General features: G+C 44.9%; 1 protein-coding gene across 3 annotated transcripts in view; it reads left to right on the top strand.

Moving 5' to 3' along the window:
- ESPN (espin) overlaps positions 1–12,026 on the top strand; it is a 131,770-nt gene extending 119,744 nt beyond the window's left edge. The window contains exons 12-14 of one of the 3 annotated variants that reach the window (XM_061601841.1): positions 7,956–8,035; positions 8,634–8,645; positions 10,471–12,026. In XM_061601841.1, the coding sequence (XP_061457825.1) occupies positions 7,956–8,035; positions 8,634–8,645; positions 10,471–10,618 (240 nt within the window). In that variant the 3' untranslated portion in view covers positions 10,619–12,026. Of the gene's footprint in view, positions 1–7,955; positions 8,055–8,633; positions 8,646–10,470 lie in introns of those variants that run through there. The other 2 variants (XM_061601839.1, XM_061601840.1) reach the window with 2 other exon arrangements.
- The last annotated feature ends 644 nt before the right edge of the window (positions 12,027–12,670 follow it).

The raw sequence follows: 12,670 nt of genomic DNA, 5'->3' as shown, positions 1-12,670 counted from the left end.
CAGGATGCTTTCAGTTATGCTGCCCTCCCTCTGTGCTCTGAAGTGGTACTGTTTCAGGATAACTATAATGCCTTTGAAGGAGTACCTTACTCTAGACCTTATAAACTTTCTATCCTGATTTCTGTTTTGGTCTTTGTCTAAACTTCCCTTCTCCAATCTGCTGCACAGATATTGCTGCAGGGGGAACAGACGGTGTTGCACACAAAAAAGCCATTAACATTAAGCAAATGTCAGTTAGCTTCGCTTGAATAGGCAAGAAAAATGTACATGAAAGATGCATTTACTGCGAAGTAAACAAACTTCCAAGAGTTAGATGGGCTTTTCTGAGCCCACTTAACATTAACCTGGAGTAAATCCCCCCCATTAATCCAAACTTGATAGGGCCCAGAGTGGATTGGCCCCTGGGCCCTGCTGCACGTCAATGACACCATCACTGCCATGTGCCAGGCAGCCTCTGTCTGACAATGCATGCCCCCCCTCACTCCATAACATTTCCAGGAGAATTTCTGTACTGAAACTAGGGCAAAGTTTTTCAAAAATCCATTTTGGTTTAGTCTGGCAAATCTGGGGTCCAATTTGAAATTGATCCAGAGAGGCCTAAAATCCTGAATTTGAATGCACAGATGTTCCATTTTCAGAGTTCACCCCCATCTGTTACATCCTACAAATCGCTTCATGTACATTGTCTCAGTCATTGAAACAATCCTTTAAAGTAAATTGGTGTAATTGTCCCCATAGAACATGGGGAGGAGTCAAGGAGCAATCCACCTACATGTAAACAGAAACCTTCAAGGCAGCTTTTGCCAACCTGATGCCCTCTGGATGTCATAGAATCATAGAATTAGTAGGGGCCTCTAAGGCCATCAAGTCCAACCCCCTGCTTGACGCAGAAATCCAAATTAAAGCATATTCGACAGGTGGCTGTCCAGGTGCTTCCTTAAGGCCTTGAGTGTTGGAGAGCCCTAGGTCATTGGTTCCATTGTCGTGCCGCTGTAACAGTTAGGAGGTTTTTCTGGCTTCCTGCAACTTGAACCCATTATTCCGTGTCCTGCACTTTGGGACCATCGAGAAGAGATCCTGGCCCCTCTCTGTGTGTGACAAAGTTTGTTGCCGTCCTCTGAACCTGTTCCAGTTTGTCTGCATCTTTCTTAAAGTGCAGTGCCCAGAACCCAGATAAGGCCTAACCAGTGCCAAATAGAGGGGAACCAATACTTCACACGATTTGGAAACTATACTTCTGTTAATGCAGCCTAAAATAGTATTCATATTCAGCTTGTGAGCAACAACAATTCCAAGATCCTTCTCACATGTCGTATCACTGAGCCAAGTATCCGCCATCTTATAACTGGGCATTTGGTTTCTTTTTCCTAGGTGTAGAACTTTGAACTTATCCCTGTTGAATTTCATTCTGTTGTTTTATTTATTATTTATTTATTAGTAGCATTTGTTAGTCGCTTTTTTCCAAGAATAGAACTCAAAGCGACGTACATAAAGGAAAACAAAAACGCACTGCATATGAAATAGCTTACAGCAAGTCAAACAATGGCAAAAACAATTTCAAGCGAAATAATACAACAGTAACAGAAAAAGTAACAAATGGCAGATATACTGTAACAGCAACACAAAAACCATCCCAACACTATAAATATAACATAACACATTGTAACAATCCTGATTACATCCTACACATTGTGACAATTCTATTACACAACTAGTCAATATAGGGCAAAAGTAGAAGAGAGGTAGCACAATTTCACCTTCAACTTAGCTGCTAGAACCACCCCACCCAGGATGTTATTCACAGTCTCATTGTTCTAGTGACAAAAAGTCCTTTCAAACTCCACCAGTCTCTGCCAACCACCCGTGTAGCTCTTCTCTGGCGGCCAGATCTCACGCAGCAGCGTCGAGTGACCAACAGCGCCGGTGCACCTCCAGGAGAGTCCTGCTCGCGAGTCTGCCAAGCAAGGAAGGCTCCTCGGTCGCACTAGGGTAGCAGGCAATGAAAATGAACATGGGGAGCAAACCAAGGGCCACCACCACCGCCTCCCCACACACAGACAGCATACCTACAGACCGGTCTCCCTCACGTCCCCCTCTCTGCAAGGAAGAAGCTCCCTGAAGAGCGGAGTCATGGCCGCAGCAGCCGAGGGTAAGTCGGCCCTCAGGCGCCCCTTTGCCGGCCTCCCTCGCAGGGCGAGACCGCCTCAGCGGCCTCGGTGACTAACAACAGACAACTGCTCTGCCGAGATGGAGAACCACTCAGCCGGGGTAAGGGACCAAACTCCGTTGTCTTCTGGTCTCTCCGGTCTCTCCCGACCCATTTTCATGCTTTCAGTCCAATGCTACAGCCTATCAAGGTTCCTTGGAATTTTGTGTCTGCTACCCCTCCCAATTTGGTATTATCTGCAAATTTGGTCAGCATTCCCTTCACCTCCTCATCCAAGTCATTAATAAAAATGTTGAAGAGCACTGGGCTCAGGACCGAGCCCTGTGGTACCCCACTTGTTACCTCCCCCCAGTTTGAGAAAGAACCACTGATAAGCACTCTTTGAGTACGATTCTGTAGCCAACTGAGAATCCACCTGATAGTCGTTCCATCCACATTTAACTAAGTGCTAATCAGAATATTATTATTATTATTATCATTATTTATACCCCGCCTTTCGGCCAAAGGCCCTCAAGGCAGCTTACAAAGAAAGATAAACACAGGTATAAAAATACAATATAGAAATACAATAAAAGCAATACAATTTACAAAAATTAAATAACATTATAATAACAAATAAAATTAAATAACAAATAACATTACTTTCTAATAAATACTGCACTTTATATAGTAAACTAGAACAGTAGGGCTAAAATATCTATTAGGACAGTCATGCAGAAATTGCCAGAAGCAGTCCCTGCATGACAACTACAACGCTGAGGGTGACTTAACGGGAATGCTCCCATCTCATGGGAAGCCATCTTCAGGAACACTTGGTAATGGCATAGAAACTCTATCCAATGGGATGAGATACACACACTGAGCTGCTCAACATCTTCCAGGGCTGCACAGAGCACTTGTCATGTGGGGGGGAAAAATCCAAACAACCTTCACATGATGGCCCTGTGTGAAACCATGCAATATTATGGGGCACTTTGTCAAAAACTTTGCTGAAGTCGAGATATATCCACAGCATTCCCACAGTCTACTAGGGAGGTTACCCACCAAAAAATGATAGTCTGGCAGGATTTGCAGTGCTGGTTGGGGCTGACGGGAGTTGTAGACCAAAGCATCTAGAGGGCATCAGATTGGCAAATAATTTTCTAAGGAAAAGCAATTTTAGGGGGAAACATTTTGGGATAAAAGTGTTCCACCCTTCCCTTGCTTTCCCCGGCTGTTTCTTCCTTCTACACAACCCACTCTCCCCACACAATCCTAGCCCCATGTTTGCCCAGCTGGGGCATGGCAAGCCTTTTCTTCACCCAATCCCCCCTGCACCCACCAAAGAAAAAACTGGCCCTTCCTGTACTCTGTTTTCTGCACCATGGTAAAGTCTGCAGTGGATTTATTTGGTGAATGGGATTTTGTTTTGGTGATGCTGTTTCCTCATATATTTCTCATTAGGGTCTGCTGCTTTATCATCTTCCCACCTTTCCTGCAAAATGGTCCTCTGGCTGTAGAAAGACTGGTCCCCTTAGCTTAGCCCTTATCTGACTTCACTGGCTGCAGCTGAGAGAGAGAGGCCTTTGCATTCCCATCCCAGGCCACTTTCACGTGCGTCTAATCATAAATCTGTTCTGTCCCATTTTCTCCAGATTCCTTGTTCAGTGGACAAACAACTGCATTTAAATGTTACACATTTCTGTATGCACTTCCCCTAAAATGCACACCTTGTATGCATTTTATCCCTAAAATACACAAGTGTGTGTGTTTTCCATTCCCACCTGCACATTTTGTATGCATTTTTCCCAAAAAAGTATGCATTTCTCTTTGTTTTTGAACTGAAACCACACTGCAAAATTCAGATAAGTGCATGATCTGACTGTTAACTGCATTCTGATCCACATATAAGTACAGGACCTGCAAATTAGGTTGGTTCACTTGCAACGTGGATGAAACAAAATTCTCTTCCATCCCTAAACTAGCTCTATCACAGAGCTATGTGGGCCCTCAATATCAGCATCCTCCTGCTGAGCCAAACCAGTGGCCCATCCAGCCTCACATTGTCTCCTCTGACGAGCAACGACTCTCCTGGGCCCAAGGCTACCGGAGTTTATGTTAAACCTCTGGGTGCAAAGCAGACGTCCTACCATTTAGCTGCGACTTTTAAGTAAGGTGCTGTGGCACCTTGGACAGCTTCTTGAATGTTCAGGCTGAAACCCAGAGTGGATTCCACTGCCCCACGGACATGGAGGCAGCCGCCACCATCGTCTGCTGGATACAAAGACAAGAATCTGCCTCCTACCAAGTCTGGCCATTGATCCAGCTGCCTCATTATTGCCTCCACTGGCTCTCCAGATGTTTTGGACTCCACTCCCATCAGCCTCAGCCAGCATGGCCAGTGGCCACAGATGACAGGAGTTACAGTCTGACCCCTTTGGAGAAGGCACCAGGTTAGGAAAGGCTACTCCAGGATTTCAGACAGGAGTCCTGGAAATACCAGGGAAACTGGAATCTTCACTGGTCAAAGCATGTCCTCTGTTCCTCCCTTAGAGATGCCCCCCCAAAAGGCAACTCTGGCCTTAGTTGCCCCTGGACCTTGCAGCTTTACCAGCCAGTCTTGGTGCTGCATCTGAGTCAACCCACAGCCTCCCTTGAGCCCAGATTCCTCCCCCCCACACACTGTTATCCTCTCAGTGGTAAATTTCTGAGGAATGTTGGGCCCGACTCTCAATTGGGAGGGGGGTGAGCTCTAGGCCACCTCATGCTTGCAGGACGCTTCCACCTAAGCTGCTTGCCCTGGTGGGTTTATCTGGGCATGTTGCCAGTCCTCCTTCCTGCCATGTGGCTGAGTTGCGTAGTACGCTGGTCCTGGAGGGTAACTTTATCAGTCAAACCCTGAACTTCTTTGCCTTGGATTGGGTGTGCTGTTTCTCTGTGATAACTGCAGAAGCTGCTTCATCGGGCAACACACAGGGAAGAAGTTCGCCCACGTGTGTTTGGATGAAGTCCTGTGCTCCAAGGTCCAGTTCACCTTAGCTGCTGCCATCTCCACCCCTCTCCCATCGTTCAGATGGCGCCTTGCCCCTCCTCAAGTCCTTAAACTGGTTTCTCATTCTTTTCTTTTTTGGCTGCCCCCCAACCCTCGACCACGGGGAGATCCGCTGCTCACTTAGCAGGCTTCTCCTTGGGTTCCTCATCCTTTGTTTCTTCATCTATTTAAAAAAGGCCCACCATTTAACATAATAAAAATCTCTTAACAGTTTACGTAAAAACAATGAAAATACAATAAAATTTCTTAAAAATCAAATAAAAATAAAATGCAATTATATGTCAAAAATAAAGCATATTTAGATAGTGTCTAGGAGATATTGGGTAAATATATATTCCTGCAGGCCCCTCTCAAGGCATCCTCATGGTGTCCTCTCCCTTCCTCGGTCCAACCCCCTCCTGAAAACCTACCTTGGTTAGAGTGTTGGACTAAGACCTGGGAGACCAGGGTTCAAATCCCCACTCAGCCATGAAGCTCACTGGGTGACCTTGAGCCCGTCACCGCCTCTCAGCCTAACCTACCTCACATGGTGGAGGGAGGAGAATGATGTGTCCTGCCTTGAACTCCATGGAGAAGAGGCAGGATATAAAACACTAAATAAAAATAAAAATTCTCTGCCCAGCTCTTCCTTTTCCCTCAGTTCTCATCCCCAACCAAAACAAAGCATTCATGCAGACATCTAACCTCCATTGTCAACATCTAGATTGCTGGTTCATGTTGGACAGCGCCTCTCATTTTTCCTATATTGTAAAACGCCACATTATTTTGAAGGCGCTCTGTTAATAAATCCACCACCTCTGCAGACTTGAGTCACATGTACTGAACCATCATTTTATGTCACCTGCATGAAATTCTGAGCAGAGCCCCCTTCTCTTGGATGGCATTTTTTAGTATCCATTTCATTTTCCGTAGTGAATTAGTGTGCGCCTGGAGAATTTTATTTTATTTGGGTTATTACTACAAAACAATTTTTCTGGACCAAGCTGTACCTGGGCACTCAAGCAAAGTGAAATTGGCAGGCTGATTAATTTCAGGGTCTTTTTCACCCAAATGGGAAAGCATTTGGCACTGAGCAGAAGTAAATCTGTTCCATCTCCCTGTAAGTACTTGGCTGGCACTGGCCCCTTTGTTTTCTAACACTCTCTTGGATTCCAGTTTTCCTCCCACCCCTTTCCTGGAAAACAGAAGTGCACACCCCTCATGGGTACCAGAAATATGGTACCCTCCTGAGGACCTGGCACTGGTAGGCAGTAGAAGGAATTATGCTGCAATGTCACAGGCACTGCCCAATAGGTGGCCCTGACTGTAGAGCAACCCCCATCCTTTCCACAAAATCAGCATGATCCCTTCCACTTGTTCTTGCAAGAACAAGGGCAAAATTATACAGTTGGTGAAATCTTCCTGGAAAAGCTCCTGTGCCTGGAACAGCCCACCCTAAGGGAAGTCGCTAGGACCACCTTTTTGCGAATAAGGTCTGTGCACCATGTTGCAGTAGCAAGAAGATGTTGCAATGTGGAGAGTGAAGAGAAGGGTGAACTCCCACCTGGATGCTTCCTGGAGTTGTAACACCTCCTTTCTGGAATTTCTTTCCCATTCTGATGGCTCTGGGTTTAGCAGCAAACTTACCAGAATCTGGGGAGAGTTGGCAGTTGCACACAAGACAGGGAAGTCTAGCGCAGAGCCAACACTTTCTAGAATGTGGCAGATTCCATCTGTCAGAGTTTTATCCACAGGCTGCTCCACCAGACATGAAACCTCAAATTCATCAAAAGTGAAGTGATGCTGAGTGGCACCTCTAGGGGAGGACAGGCATAGAATTCCCTTCCCCAGCCCGAGCTGATTTTCTAAGTGGGCATTTTATGTTTTCCCTCCAATGGTGTCTTATCCAGTTGTTGCAGGATAGAGAGTTTCATAAATAAATTTGTTCCAGAGGCACAACGGAAAACTAAAAATGAAAAAAAATGAATTGATCTTAGGATCATAGGAAGCCGCTTTATCCTGAGTCAGACCATTGGTCCATCTAGCTCAGTATTGCACACACAGACTGGCAGCAGCTCTCCACGGTTCCAACCAGGGGACATTCCCAGATGCTGCCGGGAATTGAACCTGGGACTCTCTACATGCAAAGCAGGTGCTCTTCCACTGAGCTTGTGCTTTTACTCCTCTAAGCCCAGTTCAGGGTTTCTGCAGCAGATTTTCAAGGGGGGAAATGGGTCCATGGACTGCAGCTTGCCATGCTGAGTCCAAGAAAATTGTATATGCTAATTGGCTAAAATGTGCAAATAATTGGCTGGGCTTTCAGCATGACACTCTGCCTAGACTGGGGGGGGCATCATGCTTGCAGCCTGGCCAACCGTCAGGGATGATGGGAGTTGGAGTACAGCAAAACCGGGGAGGGAGGGCATCAGGTTTTCCACCCCTGGCCCGCATCCTGAACCTCATCATTGACAAAACTACCAAGGATCGCTACATCCAAACGTTAGGGGGGGTTCTGACTCCCCTTTGGGTGCCGGGCATATGTGGTAGAATGGGTGGTAAAGGGGTGGGGGTCCTACCACTCCGTCTCCATCAGCTCTTTCTTCTCCCTTTCACTGTTCTGGTAAGAACTCAGACCTCCGTGCCCCTTTCCTTCTTCCTTGGGGAACGAGGCTCTTCCTGGAAGGCCTAGAGAGTTGGACTGGGAGCAGCCACCCTCCTTGCCCTTCCTCTGGGCTTAAGTGGAAGGGAAAGCCTCAAGCTGCTCCTTTTGCCTTGCAGGAAAGGGAGGAAGAGGCTCGCCTGGCTGCTATGCCCGCTTGGCGGAGGGATATTCTTCGCAAGAAGATGGAGGAGGAAAGGTGAGCCCAGAGCCCGGGGTGGCAGGGGTGAAATACTGCTGCTGCAAGAAAGGCAGGGACCAGGGCAGCCTTTGCAGAGCAAGTAGCAGTGGAATTAGGGTGAGGTGAGGTGAGGTGAGAGCCTATCGAGGCTGCACCTTGGAAGGGGATGCAAAATGGACATCAAAGATTGTAGATTACATGGACAGTAGTTTGTGTTAAATTATGTGATGCTCTTCAGCATGGAGTATTTAGGCATGTTTTAAAGATGGTAGGTGGGAAAAGTCCTACCATCTGAGCAGGTATCTGGCCGCTCAGAGGCTTGGTGAGGGCAGCAGGCCAGGTAAGGTGGCACTGTTGCGACTCCTCATTGGTCCTGAGCCTGCATCCTAGCACAGTGCAGCGCCCTGGATACTACTACTGGAGACCGAGCAGCTTAGAGACATGAGGCACTGGACAACACTGGAAGGGGGAGCGGGAATTCCATACCTGCCCCAGGTAGTCACAACACTGCAGTGGCTTCACTTTTAAGTAGGTGTGTGTAGGATTGCTCTGTAATAAGCTTATAAATTTGGGCTCTAACTTGTGCGTTTTTCCCCTCCCTTCCTTTTCTTCACAGAGAGCAAAAACGGTGAGTCATGTCTTTTGTGATCAGCTAAGATAACCAGTTCAAAAGGGTGGCTACTTAAACATGGACAAAAAGAGGACCCAGATTTGCATTACATTTGCATATGTTAATTTATCTGTATATATGCAAATTTAGAAATAACTTTGTTGTTGTTATATGCCTTCAAGTCGATTATGACTTATGGCGACCCTATGAATCAGTGACCTCCAAGAGCATCTGTCATACACCATGTCTTATAAGTTCTGGTCTGTGGCTTCCTTTATGGAATCAATCCATCTCTTGTTTGGCCTTCCTCTTTTTCTACTCCCTTCTGTTTTTCCCAGCATTATTGCCTTTTCTAGTGAATCATGTCTTCTCATTATGTGTCCAAAGTATGATAACCTCAGTTTCATCATTTTGGCTCCTAGTGAAAGTTCTAGTTTAATTTGTTCTATGACCCAATTATTGTTCCTATTGTGTGCATCATACAACTCCGGACTCTCCTTTCGCGTCTGTGTGCATCAGCCTCTGGGCTTCCTTTCAGCTTTGACGCAGCTGCGTCATTTTATTTATTTATTTATTATTTGATTTATATCCCGCCCTTCCTCCCAGCAGGAGCCCAGGGCGGCAAACAAAAGCACTAAAACCATTTTAAAACATCATAAAAACAGACTTTAAAATACATTAAAACAAAACATCTTTAAAAACATATTATAAAAAGCTGTCAAGATATTCTTTTTAAAAAAAAAAAAGGTTAAAAACGTATTGTGTTTTTTTAAAAAAGGTTTTAAAACATATTAAAAAGCAATTCCAACACAGATGCAGACTGGGATAAGGTCTCAACTTAAAAGGCTGTTGGAAGAGGAAGGTCTTCAGCAGGCACCAAAAAGATAACAGAGATGGCGCCTGTCTAATATTTAAGGGGAGGGAATTCCACAGGGTAGGTGCCACTACACTAAAGGTCCATTTCCTATATTGTGCGGAATGGATCTCCTGATAGGATGGTATCTGCAGGAGGCCCTCACCTGCAGAGCGCAGTGATTGACTGGGAATATAAGGGATAAGTCTTTCAGGTATCCTGGTCCCAAGCTGTATAGGGCTTTGTACACCAAAACTAGAACCTTGAACATTAGCCACAGCGCTACTCGTACTTGTCCTTTGTTCTTCCCCAGTAGCTCAGTGAGTACCTTCTGACCTGGGGGTCTCATCTTCCAGCATGTTGCCTTTTGGGTACTCATGTTCATAGGGTTTTGGTGGTAAGAGGTATTCAGAGGTGGTTTTTCATTTCCTTCCTCTGAGTTTGGATGCATCTTAGTCTGGTGTCTCAGCTTTGACCATTCCGCCTTGGGTGACCCTGCTAGGAGACTAGCCTCTTGGTCTAGACTCCTGATGGCATTGCTCTCATATACACATATATACACATGGAATGTCTGGGGGGAGTGGGGAGGTAGGGGTTCCTTTGAATAAGATTGTATTTACTATTGAAAATGCACCAAAAATATTTAAAAATTATTGGTAGTTATTGTGGTGTTGGTGATCCTCATGCATGCAAGTTTTTAACAGTATTCACATGATGTCATTGGCATCAAATTGCCTGCTCACATCTTCCCCCATTTAATCTGAATTTCCAGGGGAAATCCAGTAAGTAAGGGGGGAAAACCCTATTGACAACAGCTCATTGCACATTAAGCCCTCCAAGCTAGAAGCTTCTTGTGGTAGTGTTGGGAGTCATAGCAGTAGTCCTAGGCACAAGGTGAACATGCCTCCCACAGCACCTTCGATTCCCCGCCGTGTCCTTGATTCCCCAAGTCTTAGTAACCAACACAGCCTCTCTTTTCTTTTTCAACAGAAAAGAGAAAGAAAAACTGAGGCGGGAAGAGGAAGAGAAGGAGAAGGAACAGTCAGAAAAGCTAAGGACTCTTGGGTACGATGAGTCAAAACTGGCACCTTGGCAAAGGCAGTTCATTCTCAAAAAAGGAGACATAGTAAAGGAGTAGGGCCCAGGCATCCCCCATCTGCCTGGCTCCACTGTGCTTGGAAATGCTTCCTTCCCTTAGATCTCAGACAGCTCATCTCAGACCTGTGAGCTGTCTGAGAGGAGGAGGGGGGGTGCTCTTCCCCCTCCCCTTCTGGGCTTGTCTCTTCTTCCAGCAAAACCACAAGCGCACCCTTGCCTACTTTCACCATCACGCTTCAATTGCTAGTTTACCTTACTCTTCATTCATTCATTTTGTGCCCATTTACAGACCAGGATCAACTCCCTAAAGGGGAGGACAGACATGACATTCTAAGTGTGGTGGAAGTGACCTTCTCTGCACTTACAAATAGTATGTACAGGGGTTGGGTTTTTTAAATCCTGGAACAAGCCCTGAAGAGAAAAAGAAAAAGTGAGTTCTGCAAGTTTCCAGCATATAGGCTTTGGTTAGCACTGACTGGTTAGCACCTGTGCATCAGCAACCCCGAGAAAAGTTTTGCAACTGTTTGTGTGTATTTTTAAATTAATGTTGGTGAAGCATTCATGCCATTTTTTTAAGGTTTTAGGTGGGGAAGATGAATGACTTGCTTAAGCTGATTTCACTCCATGAAGGGAAGAAGCAGCTGTTCAGAATATTATGTCTGTCTTCACCTTAACGCTGAGTTGGGGGCAGGGAAAGCTAGCCATCTTAGCAACTTACAACCCCCTTGGCTGGTATGATATCAACTGCTTAATGTCCAAATGTCCATCTGTGCAATAAAACAATTTCTCCATAGTTGACCTTTACCGATGTCTTAGCTAGTTCTAAGGCAATTTCTACTCAGAAGGTGAGCATAGCTGAACATGGTTCTCAGCAGCCAAGGGCCAGAACTTCAGCATCCTGTCAAGCACCTGGACCTCTTACCGTTGCTTGCAGAAGCAAAAGATTAAAAATTACAAAACACATTCTTCATTTAAACAGGTTGCAGAATCTGGCTTTCCTTGATGCAGAAATTGGATGAAGAGTGTGGGTTTTTTTTAAGCACTGTGTATTCTGTACATATTTATTTGACAGTAAAACTTACAGAGTTCCTCAAATGTACATATATTAAACAGACCCTCCTGTCTTCCTGCCTCTTTCCTAACAGAGCCTTGTAGACAACAGGTTCTGCAGATGCATATTTTATTTTACAAAGGAAAAAGCAAACCAACAGGCATTTTCACATAACAGGGTTACAGTTTGAAACAGAAGACATGAGAATTCAGAAGGGTTGAGGCAAGAACTTCCTTCAGCTGCCATATTGACTTTTGTGTCTTTATCAAATTCTTTCTTGGTCATTTTCTGTATGATTTTGTCCTCTTACTCCTCAAGACCTCTAGTGGGAAAGTGTTGAGATTGTTTCAGACCTAGAATGTTTACCTTAACAGCTATTAAAAAACAAAGTAAAGCCCCTTGGTTTTCCTCATTTTTTGACCTCCTGTTGTTAAGCTCCCTCGGAAATGATTCCATTCTGTAGCCATATATTTGTTGCACAGGGAGTATTGTCTACTTCCATGGATGTGGTTGTGAAAGCATTTTGTGGCTGAAGGGAAAGGATCTCGTGCTCTCAGTTGCTACCCTGAATGGATGAATGATGTCAGTGAATGCTCTCAATTGCCGCCCAGGGCTCCTACTGAGAGGAAGGGTGGGATATAAATCTAATAAATAAATAATAAATAATTTCTCAATTTTCCAATCAGAAGTTTAATTCATGTTTGCTATTTTTTTAAAAAAAAAAAAGTCATCACAAAACATCCTTAGCATTTCTGTGCAAATATCTCCTAATACACATATTTTTGTATGTGATTTTATGCATTTTTGCAGGCAAGATACCCCTAACATAATGCATTTTTGTATGATATTTTTATGCACACTTTTCTGTAACATAATGCATTTTTGTACACATTCTTGTTTGGCAAACTGCATTACAAAATTCGGAAGCACAAGTTTAGGATAACTGTTTCCGTTCGCATATTCAGGAAGTGCAAATTAGTTAGATTTGCATTCAAAGATGAACTGGAACGAATTTATCCCCCTTCCCTAGTTGTGGCTAAG

The sequence above is a fragment of the Rhineura floridana genome, chromosome 18 (genome assembly GCF_030035675.1).
Source record: "Rhineura floridana isolate rRhiFlo1 chromosome 18, rRhiFlo1.hap2, whole genome shotgun sequence".
NCBI lineage: Eukaryota > Metazoa > Chordata > Lepidosauria > Squamata > Rhineuridae > Rhineura > Rhineura floridana.
Note: the sequence above shows the minus strand (reverse complement) of the source record. Positions and strands in the feature narration are given on the sequence as shown.